The sequence below is a fragment of the Rhamphochromis sp. 'chilingali' genome (genome assembly GCF_963969265.1).
Source record: "Rhamphochromis sp. 'chilingali' genome assembly, chromosome: 6".
Taxonomy (NCBI): domain Eukaryota; kingdom Metazoa; phylum Chordata; class Actinopteri; order Cichliformes; family Cichlidae; genus Rhamphochromis; species Rhamphochromis sp. 'chilingali'.
This window is the reverse complement of record NC_137933.1, coordinates 35,403,355-35,429,831: the sequence shown is the minus strand read 5'-3', so window position 1 is coordinate 35,429,831 and position 26,477 is coordinate 35,403,355. Positions and strand designations below refer to the sequence as shown.

General features: G+C 37.5%; 2 protein-coding genes across 3 annotated transcripts in view; one reads left to right on the top strand and one right to left on the bottom strand.

Moving 5' to 3' along the window:
* The window catches only part of LOC308398409 (AT-rich interactive domain-containing protein 3B), a 58,157-nt gene extending 53,831 nt beyond the window's left edge, over positions 1–4,326 (top strand). For both annotated transcript variants that reach the window (XM_080885037.1, XM_080885038.1), the window contains exons 8-9: positions 646–738; positions 1,894–4,326. In XM_080885037.1, coding sequence (XP_080741163.1) covers positions 646–738; positions 1,894–2,096 — 296 coding nt within the window. In that variant the 3' untranslated portion in view covers positions 2,097–4,326. The remainder of the gene's footprint in view (positions 1–645; positions 739–1,893) is intronic.
* A 7,299-nt stretch (positions 4,327–11,625) lies between these two features.
* LOC308397893 (semaphorin-7A-like) lies at positions 11,626–26,351 on the bottom strand. The gene is made up of 14 exons (XM_080884136.1): positions 26,158–26,351; positions 23,866–23,993; positions 23,713–23,751; positions 23,514–23,612; positions 23,130–23,223; positions 22,749–22,865; positions 22,508–22,650; positions 22,227–22,405; positions 21,598–21,703; positions 20,980–21,175; positions 19,681–19,796; positions 19,309–19,454; positions 14,495–14,550; positions 11,626–12,247 (listed from the first exon to the last, which is right to left on the bottom strand). Exons 1-14 carry the CDS (start codon positions 26,252–26,254, stop codon positions 11,877–11,879), a joined length of 1,887 nt encoding a protein of 628 aa, XP_080740262.1. The 5' UTR covers positions 26,255–26,351; the 3' UTR covers positions 11,626–11,876.
* Between the last annotated feature and the right edge of the window lie 126 nt (positions 26,352–26,477).

Sequence of the window (26,477 nt, the reverse complement as noted above, 5' to 3'; positions counted from 1 at the left end):
GCGACCACTTTACCTACTGAGCTATCCCTGCCCATGTATATCCACCAATATTCTCCAAAGTCTGGATATCTCTAAAGAGCATGCTGCTATCATGGACCCAAACCTATTGCTGTACATGGGATTGGTAGCAAAGCATGCATTAGCCAACAGAAAAAAATCTTTAAGTGTAAGATATTGTTAACATCTTTTCACTGCTTAAATTTTTTCTTTCTGTGGGGAAACCTGAGCTCGTTTCTTGTTCTCATCAAACCTACCAGGCTAACTCTTCTGCCAAAAACAAATGTGTTTTCCGTTGCAGAGCATGTAGCTGCAACCGATTTACCAAAGCCCATCAGTTAATATGTTTTAAGCTGCAGCAAGAGTTTGCAGAAATCTGCATACATTCTATTCTGTAATTATTTGAATAATTTCATGTATTTCAGGAATAGCTGACAGTGCTCTTCCCTTGGTTAGATGTTGTTAAATTGTTTTTCTTGACCATGGAAATAATTCTGTCATCATGCACATTAGTTGTGTAGTTTAGCATAAACTGTCATGGGTCAAGGGTCAAGAAACTGACTAAATACATATTATGTATTAATGGTGAAATTATCAAGAAAGAAAATACACAAAAATAATCTCTCCACTCTTATTTATGTTTTTCAGAAGAGAAGCAGCAAGACATGTCTCTGAGTATCTCAACCAATGGAAATTCCAGCATTACTGTCTCAGTAGAGGTCAATGGCACAATCTACTCAGGTGTGTATAATAATAATAATAATAATAATAATAATACATTTTATTTATAGGCGCCTTTCAGACCCTCAAGGTCACCTTACAGTAACACATAAACAATATGACAGATCAGGTGCAATTCTAAACAGATGGGTTTTGAGTAGTGATTTAAAAGTGGTGAGACAGTGTGTGGTCCGTAGAGCAAGTGGAAGTGCATCCAAAGTCTCGGGGCAGAACAACTAAAGGCTCTGAGTCCCATGGTAGTCAGGCGAGCAGGTGGAACTGACAGAAGGGAAGCTGAAGAAGAGCGGAGTGTACGAAGGGGTGAGTATGTATGGAGAAGATCGGATAGATATGGGGGAGTAAGGTTATGAAGCGCTTTGAAAGTGAGGAACAAGATCTTGAAATTGACACGGAGGTGAATTGGGAGCCAATGGAGCTGTTTAAGAACAGGTGTTATATGTTCAGTGGATCTAGTTCTGGAAATAATACGAGCAGCTGTATTTTGAACCAACTGCAGTTTATGGAGGGATTTATGAGGTAAACCATAGAGAAGAGAATTACAGACGAGATGTGACAAGAGCATTGACAAGTATGGCGGTACTGTGTGGTGTGAGTGAGGAACGAAGACTGTTAATATTACGGAGATGAAAGTAGGAAGACCGAGTGATATTATTTATATGTGCTGTGAAGGACAGAGTGCTATCGAGGATGACACAAAGACTCTTAACCTGAGGGGAGGGTGTGACAACAGAGTTATCAATGGATAACGAAAGACTGGTTGGAACTGTAGTCAGTTTTGATCTGGTGCCTGTTAAAATGAATTCTGTTTTATTGCCATTAAGTTTAAGAAAGTTGTGAGTAAACCAGACCTTGATTTCACTTAAACAGTCAGAAATGGATGTGGGTGGGAGAGTAGCTGTGGGTTTGGAGGATAGGTAGAGCTGGGTGTCATCTGCGTAGCAGTGAAACTGGATGTTATGCTTCCTAAAAATATTACCTAGGGGTAGGAGATAGATGATAAAAAGTAAAGGACCCAGGACAGAGCCTTGGGGTACACCGGAATTAACTGGAGTAGATACGAGGGTGGGATTAGGTAAATTTATTTTGCTTAACCTCTGGAAGGATTCAAGCATCAATGTTCATTTTTAACTAATGACATTTCTCCTTTTTCTTTAGGAACCCTGTTCGCCCAGAAGTCTGGTGGGGCCCCGGGGCCATCTGTGTCTGCTGCTACTGCTACTGCTGTTTCAGCCTCCCCTGCTGGAACCAGCGCAAGCTTTGGTTTTTCCGCACCTCAGGCCCAGAGCCTCAGCCCCGCATCCTCCTCCTCCTCCAAGGGTCCCGGCTCGGCTGAGCCGACCCCCACCGGGTCACCCTAACTCAGGCTGCCCTTTGTACCTTCTCCCCAGGCCTCTGCTCCTGCAGGAGGCCCAGCATGAATATACAGTACAATAAGAAACCGAAAAGAAACTGTTGCACAACAAATACCTCATCAACCTGTCTTGGCTGTCCAATCATGAACACAGAGCCTGAAAATTTAATGATATATCCAAAATAAATTGCTATGCATTTTATTTTGATCTAACACACACACACACACACACACACACACACACACACACACATGCACGCACATACACATAGGAACACAACACTACAACCACATCATGCACAGACACACATCACATATATATACTTGTTAATCCTAATCGACATGCTAAACACAATCAGCTCAGCCAAAACCCACTGACAGGTGTAGTCACAACCGAACTTGAAAAGTTTTATCTTAGAACATTTTGTTTGTTTGTTGCCATTTTGTTGTCTTTTTTGATTTTGTGTTTTAGAATGATTTTTTTTTTAGTTTTTTTTTTTTTTTTTTTTTTAGTTTTTCTCCTTTTACATACCTCAAATCAAATAACCTGCAGTGGTGTCTTTACCTCAGGAGCTGTAGTATATTTAACCTGAATCAACTTTATTTTTATATTCTTTTTGACCTAGTTGCAATCAGGGGAAGTTGGGTAACTGTCACCAGTGGAAACCTGTGTACAGAGCACCCCCCCTCACAGTGATGGGCCTCCAACTGGGGCTGCTCAGGTGTCTTCAACGTGCTGTGGCGTCAAACTGGTGATGATCTGATACTGTAGATCAGCAGATTAAATACCTCATTTCATCCTTTCAGCTGCCCTCAGTTGAGCTCTTGAGAAGTCCATTAGAAAGGTTGCAAAGCTAAAGTTTAAGTAGTTTCAGCTCCACGTGCGCGCACAAAGTTGGGTTAACAGTAACAGGCCCGTTAGAGCTTGCGATTTGTGTTTCACCCATAGCGGTACAGAGAGGTAATACTGAGGCATTCCTAGCTCCTGCAGACCAGATTTGAGTTTGTTGTTCCCCTATTTTTATTTTTTTGTGTGCATCCTTCCTCCAGCTGAATGTCGAGTTGGGTGGCATCGTCATCTCTGACCACACATTGGCCTCTCTGCTTTGGGGAGGGGGGGCAGCGTCTCTCTCAGGAAAAGCAATGTGACAACTGCAAGGAATCACTGTCAGTTTAAAAAGACACAAAAAAAGAGGATTAATACGTGAAGAATGCACAAGCCTATGTGACTGTTTCAAAAATACCTCATCAGACTCTCTGAAAAGGAGAGTAACACTACATACCTCAAAAGGCTGTGAAGCCATCGAGACTTGACGCCCCGAATCCTACGTGAACTGAAACTGTTATGGACGTGCTGTCACACTGCTGGTGGTTTTTGGGGACAAAGAAGTGGGATGGGCTTGATATATTTCTCCTGTATTTACTTGTAGAACGTGTTTCATGCTTGCTTCTTCTTTGTTTTTTGTTTTTTTCCCCCTTTTTTAGGTTCATCAGGTTGTCTGAGAAGAATGATATATCTGAGGTGCTTTTTCAGCAGAGAGGAACAGACAAGTTATTTTTTCATTGACATGTTAATTTTCTTTCTTAAAAAAACAAAACAAAAAAAAAAACCAATGGTGTTTCCATAGGGGTAAGAAAACAACCTTAAGTTTGACTGTGTATGTTGAAATTGCATCTTTTTTGTGACAATGGCAAAATCATGATATGCATTTGAACAATCATGTGACCAGTGTTTGTTTGTTTTTACACCTCCATCCTCTGGTTATTGCACAGCTACATACCAAAGACTAGCACAGTCAGTCCTTATGAACTCTTTGTACAATCCTGCTAACAGGATGCTGATGCACAGCAAGCAGGTCTGTGTTGGACTGCAAAAGGTGTCTCTTTCAGACTCTTTCAAACTGACTGAGGTTTTTTTTTCACAATTAGTTAGTGGAAAGTGCATTTAAAACTGTAAAGACTGAAAACCCAATTACATGACTTGTACAGGTGGGCATATTCGACCCTTTTAACAGATTCCATTATTTAAAACTGAAGGCCGGATACAGTGGCCTCATTAACAGTTGCATTTGAATAGTTTGTTTAACCTGTTTGTGCAGTCCCTCACAGACAATGTGGACAGTAGCCCGCATTTTCTTTTATCAATTTACCCCAGGCACAGCTTGATTATGATGAACATGTTATTGTAGGATGCTTTTCTCCCTTTAAAGATTTTTTTAAAAGCATTGAAACCCCACAAAAGAACAACATTTTCTAGCTTTACTTGTGTTGAATGTAAGGCATTTTAACTGTTTAGACCTTTTTACGCCTAGTGTGGTCTGAGGTGGGCAGCTTTGTTGCTTTTCTTAGATTGTATTTTAGCAATTATGTGTCAGGTTTTGCAGTGCAGATCGCAGGTCAGGGTTTAAGAACCTTTGAGAACTGCGCTGTTAGTCTGTCAGTATAGCCTTCGCAACCTTGTATGACACATAACTGTATTTTATAAAAGGTGAGGAGTATAGATGCTGCCTTAAAATTAGTTGCTGGTGAGATGCAGTCCATGCAGGCTTCCCTATGAAAGTTTTTCTCTTCAGGCTTAATCGTTTTGCTGCCCCCCCCCCCCCCCCCCCCCCTTTTTTTTTATTTTATTTTAAAAATCACACGTTAGACACAAGTTATCCCTCAGTTTCTTGTGTTATCAAGTGAGTTTTGATATTTATTTGTTTTTTCCCTTTTCCTGGTGGACCTTGCTTTTAGTAACAATCTGCATTATTTAGGCTGCCACTAAAATATTTTCTGTTTTCCAAGTCCATTCTTTCTGTTTCTTGTGCTCATTCTAAGCAATGACTGTTTGATGATGTAGCTTCACTGCCTTTGTACATTAGTGTGTTTGTGTGTGTGTGCAAGCAGGTGCAGTATATTGAGTAAGTAATAACATTAAAGGCACTGCAGGTGGCGCCACTGGTGAATTTTTTTTTTTTTTTAATGCTGAATGAGGAGGTGAAAAATGACTTTTAAGAAATATTTAAGTAGATAAGGTTTATCCACATTTTTCTGCTATATACTCGTACAGTTCCGGTTTGTTCCGAGGTTGAAGGGCATTTTTGGTGGTTCCTCATAGACTGAGTAAAGGGTCACTTTTCTTCCTCAGTGTTTGCTTCAACCCGGCAACCACTCTGGTCACTGTCTTTCAAGGCTCCTGTCACTTGCCACTTGTATGGATAGGTGCATTATGTATAATGTGTTGTGCCTGTATACCTGCATCCATGTGTGGAGTGTGAGTGAGTGTGTGTGCCCCCCCTCCACTTCTTCATACCACATTACCTCAGGGCAGGGAGCTGCATTCAGTGTTGCATACGATGTTGAAGCTGCATTGAGGGATAAATGCTGATAGAAGCTGCGGTCACTTCACAGAATGCTACTTTGGATTTGGTGTCTCTTTTCTTTTTCTTTTTGTCGTCAATAACTGCATTATGGCAAGGTCTCGTTACTCAGGAAGCTGTGAAGTTGGAAGTATGCGGAACCTTTTGATTTTGGAGTCAGTTCAATTTTAAATTGTTTAAAAACTAACCTGATCTGTGTACAAACAGGTGCATATGCAAGTGGTTATTGAATACCTCATTTATCAATTTTATGTTGTTTTTGGCTTGTACAATGCTCCGTATATTAATTCAACTGTGGGGTTTGTGCATATTTTTGTACTGTTATTATTATTATGGACATGATAATAATGATATTACTGATATTATAGTTTTCTCTTTGATTAAAGCAAACAAAAAATAGGACAAAACATGAATGCTTGTAAAAACTGGTTTGTGCTGATTGTATTTATGAGGAGCACTTTTCTAAAGTGGTTTTCACACATTCAGTTTTGTTCATATCAGTTAATATAAAGATATGGTTCTCAGGGCTTTTAACTTGTATGTCATGATAAAGTTTTACTTTATATCCTATGTCCCTGTGTGTTGGCTAGTTGCTTTCTTTCCCCCTTTTTCATCTGAGATCACCATATAGGAACACACTAACATGCAATCAACACTCTTGGGGGGGCTAATTGTACATTTTTGCCTTGAAGCTTAAATATTGAAAAGCATTTTTACAATCCTTCAAGTTAATTTCCAGTAAAGCTAACTTTCTCTTCGTAAACAGTCCTTATTAGGTTAAGTCATTTCAATACCAATACCAAGAAGTACAGTATTGTGCAAAAGTGTCGAGTCACCCTTTGTTTCTTTATACTTTGCTTCACTAAATGGCTAGGGTGTCTTCTTTGTTGTTCTTGTTTTCTTAGGTGATCTTCAAGATTTTGAAAGACAGCAGGTCATGTGGAATCAAGAATATGCAAATGTTAAATTTTTGATTTGAACTGTAAAACACATTGGAGGCCGTGTCATGGCTTGGGCCTGCATTTCAGCCAGTGGCAGTAGGGATGTAAAAGTAAAAGCAAGCTTTTGCCTCACTATTATTCAGGCACTGTGTGATCTTGACAGCAAATGGAATAAAAGTCAGCAGGCCTCCAAAGACTAGCGTTGAATGTCCTTCGAGAAGCCTGGAGAACATTTCTGAAGACAACTTAAACAAATTATACAAAGGCTTGCTTGAGAGAGTTCAGACTATTTGGAAGAATTAATGTATGTAGTAATATCAAATATAGAATTCTACACACTCTGTTTTATGTCTTATATATTGTATTTTCATATATGCTTACACATTTAAATAAATAGCTGCACCTATTGTATTTCCTCTTTTTACTAGCAAAATAGAAATAAATGCGAGGTGGCTCAAGGTTTTTGCACAGTACTATGTCTCAAGACTGAAATCTTTGGTTTAGCAGTGTGAGTTGTTATTGGTTTCTCAAGGGACTATGAAGACACAACACTTGCAAACCAGCAAGTTCCAGGAACATTGTGTTCAGGAAATAATGTAATACAAGCAGTAACAATTCTTATCTTTCCATCAGCCCAGTGTGTTTCATAGACTTAAAAAAAAAAACACAAAACAAGTTTATTGATCATTAACAAGCAAACATGAATTTGTATTTTGAGTTGATGAACGTGGAGCTGTGGGAACTGAGAAGGTGACGTTATGTAGGTGGAGCCGCAATGAAGGAGGACCTGGTTATATCAGAGCTCTCATGTTAATAACTGACAGATGCTCAGGCAGATCGTTCCTGTTGATGGCCCCTTAAAATCTCTATGGTGATGTACACAGCATGTTGGGGATGATGCTGCACCATCAGATCCACAGTTTGGGGGCAGTCTGCCCTCTCCAGTCTGCCCCCAAACTGTGTCTCCAGTCTTGAAGTTCTTAAACTCTTCCTGAGTCAATTTATTCAGCCCTTCAAAAGCAGCACTTTGATCTGTGCTCGACTTTTACACTTTATAGTATGTGTCATAGACTGATATAAATAGTCAATGGTGCATAGATGTGAAAAGTGTTTGCCACTTTCATGGTTCCTTTTTTTTTTTTTATTTGCATATTTGTCACATTTCAGATCCCCATGTCATTACTTGAAATGGCCTAGTCGAAGTCCTGACCTGAAGCCAATTGAGATGCTGTGGCATGACCTTAAATAGGCAGTTCACACTTTAAAACCCTCTATTGTGGCTGGATTATAACAATTCTGCAAAGATGAGTGGCCTAAAATTCTTCCACAGTGCTGTAAAAGACTCATTGCCAGTAATCACAAACACTTGATTGCAGCTGTTGCTGCTAAGGGTGGCCCAACCAGTTATTAGATTTAGGAAGCAACCACTTTTTCACACAGAGCCATGTAGCTTTGAAATTTCATGTCCTTCCCCTTAATAATAAACACTTTCATTTAGAAACTGCATTTCATGTTAACTTGTGTAAACTTTTGTATATTTGTGTGACAAACATACAAAAAAATCAGGAAGGGGGGAAACACTTTTTCACACCACTATACAGAAACATATGAACATATTTTTCAGGGCTGAAAAGCAGAAAAAAAACCTTAATTATTAGTAATGCCCAGAACAAAGGAGTGACTCCTATGGTTGCAAAAAAAAGTGGTTCTATAGTAATCTTAAACATGTCCACAGCTCTGTTGATTTTACGGATTACCGTCCTAATGACTTTGTCTCCATCTCTAGTTTTAAACCCTATTAAATATATCATGATGCTCACTGTTACAGCATGGTAGGGGAAAACAGAGCACAACACAAATGTGGCCCCCTGCACCTTTGCACCCACAGAAGGACCAGTGTGACCACAAAATTTGCTGTCTGGACAGCTGTTTTATTTGTCTTTTTCACACAGAACAATATTAGCGTGGGTGCAGCTAAAACAACAAGCAATATATATATATATATATATATATATATATATATATATATATATATATATATATATATATATATATATATATATATATATATTATATATATATATATATTATATATATTATATATATATTAAAAAAAACAACAGCAACAACAACAATGCAACACAAAAATGAATTAACCTAGCACGTGGCAAGGCTGTTGAAAGAAAAAGACTACACCTACCAGGACTGCTTGTAAAAAAATACATATTTTGAATATGTACAAAATTGCTGCCACTTTGCAAGTCAGAAAACACACACACACACACACCACTATAAACACATTCACACAGCACCCACTGACTAGAAATCAGGAAGTAGAGGGAACTGGTCTTTTTTGGTCCTAATTTAAAATTAGCACTTCAGTCTCCAATCAATGTCCAGCTGCTAAATAGAGCTTGTGAAATCTAAAACATGGAACAGAATTCAGTTCAGTTCAGTTCATTTTTATTTCAAACATTTCAAACATGTGCCTTCACAATCATTACAAAATATCATTCCATTATTTGTTTGAAAAGGAGTAGGCTGAAGTATTTACTTATTTGTCCCTACCCCCTCAAGTTTTACCTCTCATTCATTTAATTTTTTTTGTCTTAAATTAAACAAACAACATATGAAACATATAAACATATGAAGTAAAACAAAACATAACATACATAAATCAAAAACAAGAAATTAGCAAGCCCCACCACAGTATAGTTTCTTTCATATGAAAAATACAGAATGTGTATATTTGCAGATACACAAGTTATGGAAAAACAACAAAACAAAACAAAACAAAAAAACAACCAAAAAAGAACCGCAACACCATTTCCAGCAACATTACCGTCCTGGGTTAACCCCGTTTTCTTCATTTTTATACTTATTTAAAATTAGGTTTTTATATTTTACTTTAAACTGTTTTATGTTTTGACTGTCTTTTATTTCTTCTGTTAGACTGTTCCATAATTTAACTCCTGCAATTGAGATTGACATAGTTCTTAAAGTTGTTCTAGCACTTTGTATTTTTAAATTCCATTTCCCTCTTAAGTTATACCCACCTTCTCTTTCTATGAACAATTTACAGATTTCTTTGGGAATGAACAACACCACGTTGTACAAGGTAGAATAATATGGTATAATGATAATATTTTACAGTCACTTTGTTTATTATGATCGCCATTACTGCAACAGACTGACAACCTGTCCAGGGTGCACCCCGTCTCTCACTGTTTTACAGCTGGGATAGGTTCCAGCCTTCTGTGACCGGGACCCCCATTCAGTGTCTGCAGAACAGGCTTCACTACCCTATGATTGTATTCTCATTGGCTGGCATTTTTTCTAGAGTAACTTTTTCCCAGTCAGAATGTCACGTTAAGTTTCACAGTGTCATAATGATGACATTGAAAATACTCAGGCGGAACATTCAATAACTGGTGTGTAGCATTACAATATGTACATTCAACTTATATGCAACTTCTGGTATAAAAGTTAATTACTTATAAACTGTGTGTGTGTGCTTTTTCAATACAGGTATGTTTTAAGGAAGGTAAATATCACAGTTCCTCTGAGACTGAAACATGGAAATGATTCATGGTGGCAGCTATTCTCTTTTTAAAGATTTAGTCAGGTTTTGACGAACTAAACTCGGTATAAAAAAAGGAAGGAAGCTGTGGCATAAAAAAGAATTATCCTTATATGGAAAAACTATGTACACTATATAAGATTTGCTTATGTATGTTTTTTTAAACGTACAGATCAGTTCAAAAGCTCAAAGTTCAAAAGTGAAATTCACTGATACTGAATAGATTATGAAAGATTTGCATGAAAACACACACACACATGCACAGACACAAACCTGTATTGCATTCACAACCTCCATCTACAAACAGCCCCACACATCCATCCACCCAGTGGTCAATTTCATTAAGGTTGGCATATTTAAAGGTAACAAGGCCGACCGAAGTGCAAGTTTAAAATAAGCAAAATAAAACCACTGATCAAAAAAAATAAATACAAAAAAGATAAAAGCAAACAAATGAAATATAATTAACTACAAATAATTTATGGCCTGCGATTACTAAATGTGGAAAAGCTTGCTGTGTTGGGCCAAATTAGAAATCAGAAAGTGAGTATTTTGGTAATTTTGCAGCACAGCATGAATTTAATAACACACTGTATTCTCTCCTGTATTTTGCTAGGCATCACAGAACAAAAGATCTAATAAAATTAATTTGGCATTTGTACTTTGTACTGTCAGCTCAAGTATTTGGCAGTGCAGCAACTTATTTGCAATTTGAAACCTGAGGGACAAAAAAATGTGTTGATGCAGAAACAGCCTTCAACAATAGCTGCTATTAACAAAAGATGTGTGAATGTTAAAACTGACACAGGGTCTCAGTCTTGTGAAATCTAACGCTTGAGGTAGCAGACATGACAGGATTTTTTAAAGTGCGAAACATACATTCAGATAAAATTTCACATTACAGGAAACCAATGTAACATTCAGTGCTGTGAAAAAGTATTCACTTCCACATTCGTCACACTTAAATGTTTCAGATCATCAAACAAACTTTAGACAAAGGTTCACTTAAATAGAGCCTGTCTGACAAAGAGAAGCAGCTAACAGATCTCAAAAAGCAACCCATCAGGCCACAATCTAAAGACACAGCTGAGAAACAACATAGTGGTGGGAAGTGTGATTGTCTGGGGACTAGCCATAACAGAACCATGAATTCTGATCTCTACCAGAGGATCCTGGAGGAGAATGTAAGGCCATAAATTAGTAACCGGAAGCTCAGGTGCACTTGGGTTATGCAGCAGGAGAATGATCAGAAACACACTAGCAAATTCCTCTGTGATTGGCTCAAGGCCACTCCACAAAATAATGTGTCTGATTTAAAACAATTATGCAAAAAAGAATGGTCAAAAATGTCTCTACAGTGATGTGATTGCCAATTATTGCAATTACTTGATTTCAGTTCTTGCTGCAAAGGTTGGCAGAACCAGTTACTTTTTCACAAAAAACTTAAAAAAAATCAGAAAGGGGCCAAATATTTTTTCACAGCACGTCAATAACAGTAAAGATTAGAAATAGAAAGTTTCATAATGCAACATGTGCATGAATAAAAATGCTCTAAAACACTGGCAGTCTTTTCAAAACACATAAGGGCTTCTTAGCAATTTGTAAAGAAAGAGTTAAAAGAATGTTTACATTTTCATACAATTCATAAGGTCATTATTTGTTTAAAAAAACGACATATATTGCAGAGAGTTGATATTGCACTGGAAAAACCAAACAAAATAACGCGAATGGCTTGCATTACCTGTCTGAGCCACAGCTGTTACAGATGTTTACACAGATGTTGGAAGTGCAGTTAATTAATGGAAGGAAAGAAACAATAAATGTCACTGAAAAAACAGTAATTGTAACAAATTTCGGATTTTAGACAATCACAGATTCAGCCTCTAACTTACATCACTGAGGAACTAAAAGGACAAACTCTTAATCAGAGCCATCATTACACAAACCCAGATCACTGGGCTTGTCTTTCGGCCCTCTGCCTTATTCGGCCACAGTTGTTGGTACTGTTGGGTCTTCGCGTCATTCTCCACCTGTAGTTCGTACTGTACCAGGACTTTACTGTAACCCATCTCCTGTGATATACATTTGTAAGTTCCCTTGCACTCACTGTCCATGTTGTCAATCAGATAAAGGCACTGCTCTTTCTCCGAGCTACAGGCTGTAGAGTTTTCATCGTGCTGCCAACTGTACTGAGCATGACGGGATGACACTGGGCATTGAAGGAAATACTTTGAGTAACGTGGGACTGGGACTGGGTCACCTGTATAATTTGATGCTGTGGAAACAACAGAAGAGGGACAACTTCAGTTCTGCTTTTCGTTTTGTCTGTTTATTTTTAAACCAGTCAGATTTCAAATGTAGTGTAGTTAACCTAAATCAAACTGGTTTCCTTCCCTCAGGTGAATGTTCATATAAGGACCAAGGGCAATGTAGCTTTAAAGCAAACAACAGAGAAAATGCGGTTGTATATTTTAACAATCATTGTTTACATAGTGTAAAACTGACATTGTGTCTATTTATGCATTTGAGTTTTCCACTGCAGTCAGCTCAACAAATACCTAATGGTGTGTAAGTGTTTCAGTTGTTAATTATAGAATATAAAGCATAAGAGAACTTCTCCTTTTAAAGCCTTCAAGTTAAAAGAGGAAATTGATCAGCTATAAGGGTTGGAAGTATTTATAAAGAATAACAGAATAAAATAGAAGAACTATATCATATGCAAATAAACATAAAAGGATTACTATGAGATATTATTAATGTAAATTATTTAAATTTTAAAGGGTAAATGTTTGTAATGATGAAAGCACAAGTTGTGGAATAAAAACTTTTTTTAGTAACTCAGATAAACATGATCTTAAGATGTTGATAAGATTAAAACTGAAGCACATTTGACCACAGATGGCACCAATGATGAGTATCATTGCAGAAGCGTGTGGCATACAGATGCACAGCTATAAGAAGAAACAAATCTAGTTTTTGTTCCCCTTAACGTGTGACCTATTTGGCGAGACAGGAAGCTAAACTATGATGAATAAAGGCTATGCTGTCTGCTGTGCGTTTGAATCCCCCTTGCATATGGAGGAATACAATGTGCACACTCTCACCTACCAAGCTATTCAAATGAGTCTTATTGGCTGGTGGTAACTGGTTTCTGGTTCTGTCTTGAATTTGCGGTTTGCATCAATTTGCTGGAAAATTTGTGTGTTACATTACTTGTGTAGGTTTTCTGAAATATGTCACTCAAAAATGTGCTGCGAGTGTATTAATTTATCCTTTTAACATACATTTTGCCGTATTTGAAATGTTTGATTAGTGTATAGACAGAGCTTGTGTTACTTGTGTTGCTGCTGTTGATTTTTTTTGTTTTTGCTTTGTATATGAGGAAACAGCGCCATGGGTTACTAACGGAAACCACAGAGGAAGCGAGAGCGGGGTCTTTATGCGCTTGCATATGCTCATACATCTACACAGTATATTTTGCAAAGACTTTTATAACTTTATAAGAGATCAGTTTCCTACCTATAATTGAATTATGTATAAGTGTATTGTGATATTTTTCCATTCACTTATTTTGCTCTTGTTTTGACTCTGCTAAAGTAGCTTTACACAATTCACACCAATATAAGATAAAAAAAAAATCCTTATTTTTCTTTCATGCTGTCCATTCTGCATTTAAACAATCCACATTTTAGCCATTTTTCCTCTAATGCCAGTCAACAGACTTTACTGCTCAACTGCATTGACTCAGCTCTTTGTGAGAGTTTGTCGAGTTAGTTAATAATTAACCACATTTAAAATATTTTTTTACATGTACGTTTGATAATTACTGTTATGACACCAGGCACTTCTTTATCAGTCAGTTTTATAATAGAGGAAGAGAAACTGAACTGAAGGGCTTCTTCATGATCTGGTATAAGTTAAATAAAGATTATTTTGAATGGCAAACCATTCAAATCTATTCAAGTGAACCAAAGACAGAAAATAGGAAATTACGATCATGCTCCTGGGCTACAGCTAAAAAGGCCCTTTTACTCAATCTTAGATTTTTAGACTACCTAATAAAAAATAATACATTTATATTATATAATAAAGCCAATAGTGTATTTCTTAAATATCAGATAAATATATAAACAGTTAAAGGACAGTTAATGATAACACTAACAGGCCTCACAAACTGTGTTTAGTTTTTGTATTAGGTTTCTGAACTAGCATCACAAAAGATAAGAAAGGGAGAGGATACATTTGGGTAATTTTCAGCTAAGAAAGTACCAACTACCAGTGTATACAGCACTGTATTGTTTTGTGGTGCATCTAATAGCTCTTGTGTTCGGAATACAGGAAAATAAAATTCAAATACCCCCAAAATATTTAAACAATTCCTTCTATGATTGTTCATAGACTATCGTTTGATCTTTGGGTTTTTCCTCTGCTATGCAGGGTCTTCACCTTAAAGTGTCCCAAGATTAGTTTTGTTGTGAATAGGCATTATGCAGTAAAGTAAAACTGAAATGAATTTAAATACCATTGTGCTCATTACAGACGGAAAGGTCCCCAGTGGCTGCATCATGCCAGCTCCCCCTGAAAAAGATAATGTATGAGTAAATTAGGCCGTATGGAATGATTATGCTTAACAATCGATTTAAAAAAATTAACATGTTACTGGAACCAGTGGAAAGTTTTGATCTGTGTATATTGTTTTCTAACTAAAACATCTTTGATTAGAAAATAATTTTTGGTAGTGTGTAAGATAGTCAATACCAACTTCAGTATTTTTCATTCACACAACACTCTTTGACTGTACTGGGATTTTGAAGCAAAAGGAAATCTAAACAGATCAAAAGAAAAAAAGTGGAATGATTCAATAACTGTAACATTACAACATATAGTACTGTCCCCACTCATAAATGTGCTCCAAGAGAGCTTCCACATCTACATGGTTTGGAGTTTTTAGGAGTTTTACTATTACTAATATTCTGAAATTTGTTATCCCTCTTAACTGTCAAGAAAAAGGGATTTCTCCCCATCTGTGGGCAACTTAGCCTGATCTTTTCATAAGTGGAGGATTAATATGAAGTGAACCTTGACAACATTTTATCAGAGAAAAAGATCCTTAGCGGTTAGTAATCTCCCACATAAAACGAAAAAATCATCTGCATGTGTGGAGCTGCAAAAACCCAGCTGTACTTTTGCATGCAGTGTGGTTGTGTTTGTAAGTTTGTTGGTTGAGGTTTGAGTAGCACTAATTTTACCTCACTAGACCCTGTTCTCTTTTCACTATAATGTTGTGTAAATGTTCCCATTTACAGTTAAAGGTGCCTTCCCTTTTAAGAGGTAAATTTCATCTTCAAGTCAAATTTCTGTGGAACAAAACTAGAATCACAAAGTGAGAATGAAAATGCCAGTGCATTGATATAATTCAATATAGTTCCTATAAAGGTATTTACAGAAATTAACAAATTGCCATGTGAGAAGAAAAATGTTGGGAAAGTTTAAGTGAACACATCTCTTTAGAATGAAAAAAAATTCTCGTGTCATTATCAGACTTATGTTGAAAAACGTAATTTCCTTGATAGTTTGCGTAGTATGCTTTTTTAAACCCGCATTTCCTGAAAGATAACAGCTGCTGAATGTGAAAAACAAAATCACACATTTTTTTACAGCAACGCATTTCTAAGTGTACAAACCTAGTGCCATTTCTGAATTGCTGTGCTTAATAATAAGATTAACAATAGCATTACTTTCATTGAGCCATGCAAATGATCAGAATTACGCTCATGGATGAGCAGGGCTGTGGACCACAGAGAAAAGGATTTGTTATCCCGATCAATGTGACAATGTTATTAGTTCATCTGTGTCAAAGGAGCTTGCAAAGAAAAGCGTCTGGACTTCTTTAAGTTACTTGAAGACGTTTCACCTCTCATCCGAGAAGCTTCTTCAGTTCTAAGGTCAAATGGTGGAGAGTCCCAGATATAAACCTAGTGGGAGTATCCCCCCACAGAGGGACAAAAGGACCCCCTGATGATCCTCTAATCGCCTGAGCCAAGGTGTGAAACTGGGTGTGGGTCCCAATCAGCCAGAGTTTCGGGTGAGTTCATTGTGAAACCTGGCCCCACCTTATCATGCGAATTCCTGAGATCAGATGGCCCAGGATGTGAGTGGGCGTCCTTTTGTCCCTCTGTGGAGGGATACTCCCACTAGGTTTATATCTGGGACTCTCCACCATTTGACCTTAGAACTGAAGAAGCTTCTCGGATGAGAGGTGAAACGTCTTCAAGTAACTTAAAGAAGTCCAGACGCTTTTCTTTGCAAGCTCCTTTGACTACGATGACCTGGATGACTGAGAACCTTCACAGACATAGTTCATCTGTGGACTGATTTGCATGAAAAATGCATGACTAGAATGAGGCTTGGATCCAGGAATTTTTGGAAGGACTAACATTGCAAAACAGGGAAAAATGTGACATTTTGCATCATATCTTCACAAATGCATCTTAATCAAGTTGGAGAAAAAAAGGGGAAATTAGTGCACGCTGTCTTGATGTTCAAGAAAATGTCACGAACTAATATAGATATCCATCTGAATCCAGGTATTCAGTCCTTGCAAGGTGTGCAGGGAAATATTCTTGTTTTTTTCAGTCTGAGTCTGCCAGTGTATGCACAGACAAGTCTGGAAAGTCACAACAGACTGGAGGGCCTGCAGGCATCTGGAGGGAATCTTGCAATCACCCACCAATGAAATATGCGTTACTCATACTAAGGTAGACACATGCACACTGTAGACATGGAAACTGACATATTCTTAGAGCTCAGGTACTGTTTAGTTGCCAAAATCCTTATTGCATACATGTGACACAATATCCTGTACTCTACTAAAACAAAATGTCTTGACACATGGCTGCATTTAACTGATTTGTGGTTACTGGTCCAATTAAACTGCCTGGAGTTGGCTGTTATATTCTTTGTTGTTGTCTGTGAAGGTTCTCAGTCATCCAGGTCATTGTAGTCTAAGGAGCTTGGAAAGAAAAGCATCTGGACTTCTTTACGTTGCTTGAAGATGTTTCACCTCTCATCCGAGAAGCTTCTTCAGTTCTAGGGTCAAATGGTGGAGAGTCCCAGATTTAAACCCTGTAGGAGTATCTCCCCAAGAGGGACAAAAGAACCCCCTAATGATAAAAAAAGAGGCCATTTATGTCCACTGTGAGTGACCATCTTTGAACAGAGGTGGTGGCTTACGACACCAACTGTCTGCATCTATAATCCAGTTTTGAGTTCCCTTCCCAGACGCCTTAACGCCCACTCACATCCTGGGCCATCTGACCTCAGGAAATCACAAGATAGGGTGGGGCTAGGTTTCACAATGAGCTCACCCGAAACCTTGGCTGATTGTGACCTACACCCGTTTTCGCACATTGGCTCATGTGATTAGGTAGAGGATCTATAGGGGGTCCTTTTGTCCCTCTTTGGGGGATACTCCCACAGGGCTTAAATCTGTGACTCTCCACCATTTGACCCTAGAACTGAAGAAGCTTCTCGGATGAGAGGTGAAACGTCTTCAAGAAATTCCAGACACTTTTCTTTCCAAGCTCCTTAGACATTCTTTGTTGTTCTTCTATGTTTCTCTATGCTATCTCTAACTCTAGTAGTGTCTAAGACCATACAATATAAAATGCATTGAGATCACTCTCTTTTGTGAACTGGCACTATGTAAATGAAATTTGCTCAATTTAATGCACATTATCTTGTTTTGGTATATGTGCTCTTTAATCTATGAGTAATATACAAAATATACTCATGATTTTCTTGGTTATTTATGTTAATATTTTCTCAGTTGAACAAAAGTCACCTGTTGGCTGATACCTGATCGGTACACAGAACACTAGTCTTTCATAAAGCAGTAGAGCTACAGTAGGACAAATTCACAAACGGCTCCAAGTGTCAATATGTGCTGAAATATTGTGACAACATGATTTACGGGACATTGTAATTCCCGAGTGTTGCTTCATCCTGGATTAAGTTTGCAATGACTCATCTGTCGAGCTTTGTCAGGTGGCACAAGGCAAAAAGTACACTAATGATGTTGCATAATCATTTATACTCTTCGGGGCGTGCGAGCACGACTTTGTAGTATCTGAATCAAACCTGTGTATGATTCAAAAGGTACACTAATGAGTAATAATCCATCATACAAAATGTAATCAAATGGAAAAGTCTCTTTTTTTTAAACTTGTTTTATCAGTTTTAATCTTTTAACTTTATGCATCAAGCAAAAATTTAATTATATGCAACATTCTCTGACTTGAATAAATTAGTTTAACATTTAAACCTATTTTCTGCACATTCCAGCACATAAAATAAAATATTTTTTGTGTTTACACTCACTCTTTCAAATAGATGCAAGTAAAACACAGCAGAAAATAAATAAAGTCAAAGACTCAGCGGTCCTGTTGCTCTATTTTCACCTGTAAAGCAGGACTGCGGTAGGTGGAGGTTTACCCCGGTGCAGGTGTGCCGCGGTCAGTTGAAGAATCCGCGAGTTTCTCTGTGAATTTCCCATTACGTCGTTGCGCACTCGGTGCTTGCTCGGAAGTTTAGGGTTTTTTTTCGCTGTAAAAAGTTTTCTTCCCACGCACAACGGACGCTAATGTTTTTGTCACTTTTTATGGAATCAAACTCAAAGGTCAGTACTTCCACGCTTTAAACGCTGCACGCTCATACTCTCTCCCACAATCGATATATGATCCACTGTTGATCTGCACACAGCTGTTGTCACCAACGGTGCACTCGCTTATGTCACTGTCATGAGACATTCTCGCAAAAAAAATCACGGCTTTAGTAACGCAGTAATGCAGCGTTCCTACGGGAAAGTAACGGTAATCTAATTACCGATTTTGCAATATTAATCCCTTACTTTACTCGTTACTTGAAAAAAGTAATCAGATTACAGTAACGTAACGCGTTACTGCCCATCTCTGGTCATATTTGGTATTAGTAATGTTGGTATTAATAAACAGTCCTGATTCTGCTTTCATTGCCTTTTGACTGTTGACCATCAGCAGCAGTAGTAATGGGCAAAGAAACATACCAGCATAGGCAAAGAAAATTAAGGTGACTAAACATGAATATAAAAAATGAACATATTTCATATTTCTGTTTAGGGAAGGAAAAGCATTCAACACAACTGTGAAGCTGACTTGTTGTTCGCTTGTATGACTTACCTCAAATAAGGTAAACACTTATTTTAATTTACTGTTGGAAACATTTAATGCAATTGTTGGCTGTGAAGAATTATTCTTCATATTTTATAGATACGAGTTCCATAAAGCTCTGAGGTCTTACTTTGTCTCACGTATGCACTGGGTGCCATCCCAGCCACAGTAAGGATCTCTGGATAACATACAGTCCTGGCAGGTATCTCCATACTGGGAACAGTCTGCTACATCAAGTTGGACCAGTTGACTTCCATTGTTCACATACAGCTTTTTCTGTAATGATGGACAGGTTTTCTTAATGTACTGGGCTTTTTCGTAAAATTCATTGGAAAATAAGATTGAAATGATTTCAAAGTTATTGATTAGATGCTACAGTAGATTCTTTAGGAGATAAAATTGTTAATTTTTCCCCTTTCGTCCACAAAAACCATTTATTCCATATGAGTAATCTTTGTGGTTTGATTGGGACATTGGTTACACAGTGATCATTGTTACTCACAAAGGTAGACTGAAGGATGATGCTGAGAACGTGTGCTTTTTGTTTGAATGGTTGATACTCAGCAATTACAAAGGTGTGACTTTCATTCTGCAGCACCTTATGAATCCCTCCATTATCTGTGGAAAGACACAATGGGGGTGAGGGGTGAGGGAGGAAATGACTAACAGTTAAAAACTGTCTAACCACTCTAACCCACCTCTGCCATCCCACTCACTCTCTGGATCTGTTACCTTATATGATACTACATTTTGTCTTCAGAACCTGTATAAACTCATCAAATAAATTTGTTAACCAGTGACTAACTGTGATCTCAGCACCACACACATCACAAGGCGCAATCCACTCTGTATAGTAGCCTGTGGGGTAGTCATTCAACAGTCACATCTAACTCATCACATACTTTAATACTCTTCTGATCATATTTAGAAAAGGCTGACTTAGTAGTCACAGAGATCAAAGTACAAACAGCGTGCATTGACTCAACATGTTATTTTAAGGGGAACTGGAGTAAAAGGAAAACCAAAAAAGTGTCAGGGCCAGCGGGGGCAGACCGTGTGGAGAGTGTGTGTGGTGGAAGTGGAGACACATGAGAACACAGCTGACTCAAATGAAACATAATGACAATACAGAGGAGAGTAATACTAACTACAATGAACAAAGAACACCAGACTCTTACAGAATAAAACAGGAAACACGGAGACATAGACATGGAGATTAAACATGACATGAACTTAACCGCATAGACATGAAACGTAGATGCAGGAACCAGGGAGACTGAGTACAGGCGGAGATGACAGAAATAACTAAGAAATAAGGTCTGAACAGCAACCTAGAATTTAACTAGATTGAAAATGAATACAAAAAATACATAAAACTCAAACACTGGGTCACACGACCCAGTACCGTGACAAAAAGCCTGTTATGTCAACATAAAAAAGGAAAAAGAGGAAGTTTATATCTGGGAGTTTTATGTTACATTCAGATTGTGCCACACCTGTTCTTCTACTTGTCACCTTTGTGTGAAGACCCCAGCAGGTGTGATCATACAGGAAACTTTCGGTTTCTGGTTTTGCAGGTTACACCACCCACCTACGTTTGCCCTTTAGTAAATAATTCCTCTTCATTACAACCCAGTCCCACTCAGTCTGTTCCGATGTGTGCCTTATTTTACTAGACATATACTAGTAATGACTACTTTAATATTATGTCCTGTTTCTACTCACCTTCCACTGTAGACAAACACACAGAACATTCTTCTTAACATTTAGTATTTTATCATTTAGATTTTTTTTTACTCACTTAAAGACAGGAAGATGACGTTCTGATTACTACTTCTGCTGTTTGGTTTACTGTCAACTTGGATGTGGGTATAGTTGTGATGATTAAAGAAAAGAAGGCCAGGGTTGCCGACAGGATGAACCAACTGCTCCATCTCTGAAATCTTTTCAATCTTCTTCAGGGTGTCCACTGAAAGCTTGGAGCTATCAGGAGCGCACTGAAGAAGAAAAAAGTGCTCTATTTAATAGAGCTTCATACCACGTGTGGCCCCATTTACCCCTTGAAGATGTGAAGCCTTTTGTTTTCTCTTGCTGCATATGAAAACTTTACTCTGATAATGCTGTCGGAGTAACCATTTAAAATTCAAAAGCTGTTATAGGATCAGTGAATTAGGAGAAAATCATGTCTCTAATTTCCAAGTTACTTGTTTCAAACAAGTTTAATACACTCGATTTATTTGGCAATTTAATGAGGCCTGTGTTTACCAAAAGATATAGCTAAAAAGATCAGGCCACTTTGTGCTTTTAAGTATAATTACGCAGTTGGTTTGAAAGATATCAGCCATAAAATACATGAATCTTTGTGTAGTGGCACTGTTTGTTACACTTTTCTCTTCAGACCAGTTTAAATGTCTCATACCATCCTTGGTCTGTCCATTTGGTCTTTTTTGTAGCCATTGAAAGGAGAGTTTTCGAAGATTTTGTTGATGTCTTCAATCGTGTAGACACAGACAGCACTCATCCCCCTGCAGGGAGACTCATAGTCAGCAGGTTTGTCTGACACATTTAAAGCAAAATGGCTGGAAAAACAAAAACAGCTGACCATACAGACTGAAAAAAGGGGAAAAATAAACAGAACATGGCTTAAAACTACAGAGGACATAAAGTGTCACCTGACCAAATAAATCTAAGTTAAATCATAAAAGCACTATGAGGGTGGCATTTTTTTCTATTACAATTTTCCCAAGTTCCTGTGTTTTACTTCTGTGTAAAAATTCCAAATCAAGCAGCCAAATCATTCTGGTTTAAACCTTTGGTTACTGGTTTAACATCCATGTGATGTTAAACCAGTCATGATCATATTTTGAAAAATAAAACAGCACATGACTCAGTTACACAAACACTGAGTCATAAAAACAGACAATAACTGTATTATAACTATTATTTCATGTTAAATCAAATGTAGAAATGTGAATAATATTACCATAATAATGACATATATTAACTATGATAGAGTAGAAGCATCAAAATCAATGATAATAGTCCTACCATTCATTTCTAAAGAGTGCATAGATCTTTGTATCCTGCCATCGATCTGCATCCACAGTGGAAACATCCACCAGCTCAGAGAAATGCTGTTTTCTCTCCTGATCTCCACAGAAGAGCCTGGCATTCATCTGGGATGTCCAGGTAAACTGCAAGTTGTTCTTAGGACCACCAACATCTGTCTAGAAGCAATGGACAGTCAATCATTATGTATTTATGTTTATTTATTTATTTTTTATTGTTGGTGGCACTTAATACAAATTTTCAAACTATTTTGGTCTTACCATGCAAACCTGGGTCACAAAGGGGAGCCACATTTCACTGAACAGTCCAGTGTCTTCGGTTTTCTCCTTATAAAAGCCATAAACTCTGTTCTGGGAGGGATCCTCTTCACGTTTGCTGAGCACCAATCCTACATAATGCTGCTCTAAACATTGAAAGAGAAATATTTATTTGTCTCCAAACATTCATAGTGATGTGATTTCACTAAATAAGGTCTCTGTGGCTCTAACTTTATGAAAATACCTTTATGGTGGTTCTTTGGCCCCACTCCTGCTTTACCAAATTTGTGAATGCCAACAGATTCAACAGATCCATCAGATCCAGAGCGTGTTATGTAGAGATCTGTACTTTGTTCAGATTCTGGAACAAACAGTGGCAAATTGAGGTTTTATAGGGATGTACAAACAGGGAGAAACTAGTTCAATATTATAGTAATAGGGAGAAGAAGCAACCTTTAAAAGGGACTGATTTAAATAAAAGATGTTAGTAGTTTTGACAAAAGTACAGACTTTCTGTAAACACACAAGAAGGATTAAAATTACAGACTCATAGAAAAAGGTGAATGAGGAAGGAGGGATTCATCAGCAGATTTATTCAAAAGCATCTTGTGTGTAAAAAACTCACCTGCAAGGGCCGACAGGTCATCTTCCTTTATGTTAAATGAGCTTATATGTTTTATTAAACTCTCCTTGCATATCGGTGACTGCTCTGCCAAATTCTATTAAAAAGAAAGAGCAGTTTATCTTAATTTATCCCAACTAATGTACATCACAGATGATAAACATGTATAGCCAACACCCTGTATCTAACAGATAGTTCAAAAAAATTATAAAGCAAAAACAAATATGGCTAAACAGGAAGTGCTGTGATGTATTTGCTTTGTTTGCAGAAGAGGGCTGTTTCAATTAAACCAGAAGTAGCTTCGCTTAGTATCAACCCTGAGCAGAAACAACACAACTACCAGTTCCCAGTATTATATCAGTTCTCTGTCACAGTACTCTGTCCTACCGAGTTACAGCAAACTGTTTCATCATCAGTGGTTCCACACACAAACAACTGGTTAGCATCTTCCATAAGGTGGGCCAAAGTGATGTTATAGCTGCAATTCTAAATAACAAGATTGTTGTTAGATTTTTTGAGTGTTCAAACAATACAATTTAACAAACTACTTAATTTTGCTCTGTTTATCTGTTCACTGCTTACTTACATCACTGTTGCAATTCTCCAACCGCATACGTCTTTGATTCTGTGGAAATACATAATGCATGACTATTACTTTCCCATGATATTAATATGAAGATCCATTTATTTCAGAGCATTCAATACATTAATTTAGTGTGATTATACAGCTATGTTCTACCTTTTTCTGGTTTTTAATGTAGGTATTCAGGTATGTTTTTCCAACAGCTAAGACAGTGTCCGGTTGCTCTTTTAGAAAAATCCGCACCGGTGGATCATGAGGAAGATCTAACCTATTCATTGCAGCTTCTAGAATTAAGAATAAAAAACAAACAAACATATATTAAAGGATAAACACAGCCAATGATGTAAAATTGCCAAGCACAGCACAAGGACAAAATGTTACTGTACACATGTTTATACATGAATAACCTGTTCTCAGTCCGTCTGGTCCTGCCTGGAACATCTCCCAATATCTATAGCATGTACCACAATGAGGCTCAACAGTTAACCCATTTATGTAGTATAGTGCTGCCACTAAAGTCATATATTTTTTGTTTTTAATTATTTTTTTCCCGTCATCCTGAGAATGAATCCTAAACCCTTTGGGGATCCATTTTTGTTACTTTGTTACGCCCTCACCCACATTACAGAAATCAGAATGTGAGAGTTTTAGGTTTTTACTGTAATAAACTTGCTAATATAAGCTTTTAGTTATAAATATTACGTTTATTCTGTGTTTAAAGGTGAAGGTTTTCTTTTTGTTTCAAACTATTACTTTTGTAATCTGAGAAGAAAAGTACACATCAGCAGACGTTAGTGCTTACTGAAAGTACAGGGCGTTGACCTGATGTTAATCAACTGACTGAAGCAATTTTTTGGTTTGCACACTTTTACTGAGAAAGTCAGTGTGCTTTATAAGCTAAATTACTTCTTCTACCTGCAGCAATGACGGGGCTTTCTGAAAAATGTAATCAAAAGAGCAATGGTCTCATACGAAATAAAATGATATAAATGTTAATATTATATAATATATTAATTAGCTAAACCCAGTATGAACTCTATCAAACCCCTGAAACTGGAGAAGCTAAATGGAATTCAGTGTAAGTGTCAAAACGTGGTGAAAAAGTCAATAATTAAACTTCCACTAATTGAAACCCTAACGTCTTTATTCTTTTACATGCCTTCCTTTGTACATAGAACCTTTTAAACATTTCTTTAAATGGATGCAACTCTTTATTTCATGGGACACTTGACCAGCAAACAATGTTATGAAAATATAAATTAAAGCAACAACACATAAATATAGGAAATTAGAACAAACAAAGAACATTATCAAAGTCCAGCTTAGTAACACAATTTGCACTCTGCAGCTACAGAATTCTTTATAAGTGCTTTGGGCTCAAACACACTTGTCCCATAAACAGGAAGCAAATAAGACTTTGATGTCCGACCAAGTTGTAGAATTTGGGCACCCAGCATAAGCAGCAAGTGATAGCAACTTACATAGATAAGAAGGAAATGTATCAACATGGCTTTGGCTTTCTTACCACGATTGAGCAACTTCGTGGTATACAATGATGTCTGCAGCTGTTCAAAAACAGCCAGACGTTCCTCAAGTTTGACTCAGAAGAGCCTAAAACATCTGTGTAAAGATTCTCTTTACATGTTAACATAGCATTCCAGGTGTTATTTGCAAGTATAGAAGAAAAAACTAAAGAACAGGGGGCCTAAAACTGAACAGCGTAGGAGTCTTTCTGAAAAAACCAGGAAACTTAACGTCTGTCCATCCAAAGCCACGTGTAGACCCTTTTTTAGGGGTGCACAACCACCCCCTAAATTTCATCATATCGTCCCTAAAGATAACTTTAGCATAGGTAGTAATAATAATGCAGTTTTAGTATTATATTCTGACATTGTATTCTAATGTTATGTTAACAGTGTGCCTTATCATTATTAAATAAGACTTTTTTTGCAACAGCTGGAGAGACGAACATGAAGATATTTCATGACAAGTATCAGTGTTGGAGACTTAAAACACACTTTACCTGAAACATCCCAAAAGTGCAAACTATTCTCATAATACGGAGACATTGCTGGGGGCGCTGTCATCAAGTGATTGCTTATGTAGCCCCCCAATAATGTAAAAATATACATTTATGTGCATTTTTTTCTATATAGCGTCAGAGATTATTAGGCAATGATGATCTTCTGAGCCATATGTATGGTGGACACACACTTTAACGGGATTGAATAATACCTACTGTACTTTTGAAAGGAATATGTCGTGTTTTTGTCCTGAATCACAATGATTCATATTGATTATAGTCATAGACTATAGACTTTAATAGACGTAAAGTATGCCAGGAAGTCACTTAACATGATTGAGAAGATTTTCCCGATTTTCGGCTTTATGACTCATGTTTACACTATGTTTTATCTTAGCTAAAAAGAGAAAAAAAAACATTCCTACCTTTCTCTGTGAATATCATCCTCGGAGAACGATCGTTTCCCACAGCCAGACAACAAATGTGTAAAAAAAATAGACATGCCACTAATGAGAACCTCATCTTCCAGATCTCCAGGCACGATATTATAAGATGGATCTAATAGTTAGTGATGTGACGTTCTGTATCGAGGCTTCGAAGCTCGTGTCGAGTAATGGAGGGGGCGTTTCCGCGATGCGCGTATCGAGGCTTGCTTCATTTATGGGAGGAGCTGAAAATGATGACGTCCGAAGCCTCGCTGCCCGGCTGTACCACGTGACTGGTTCATGAAGTGGTTCGAACTTTG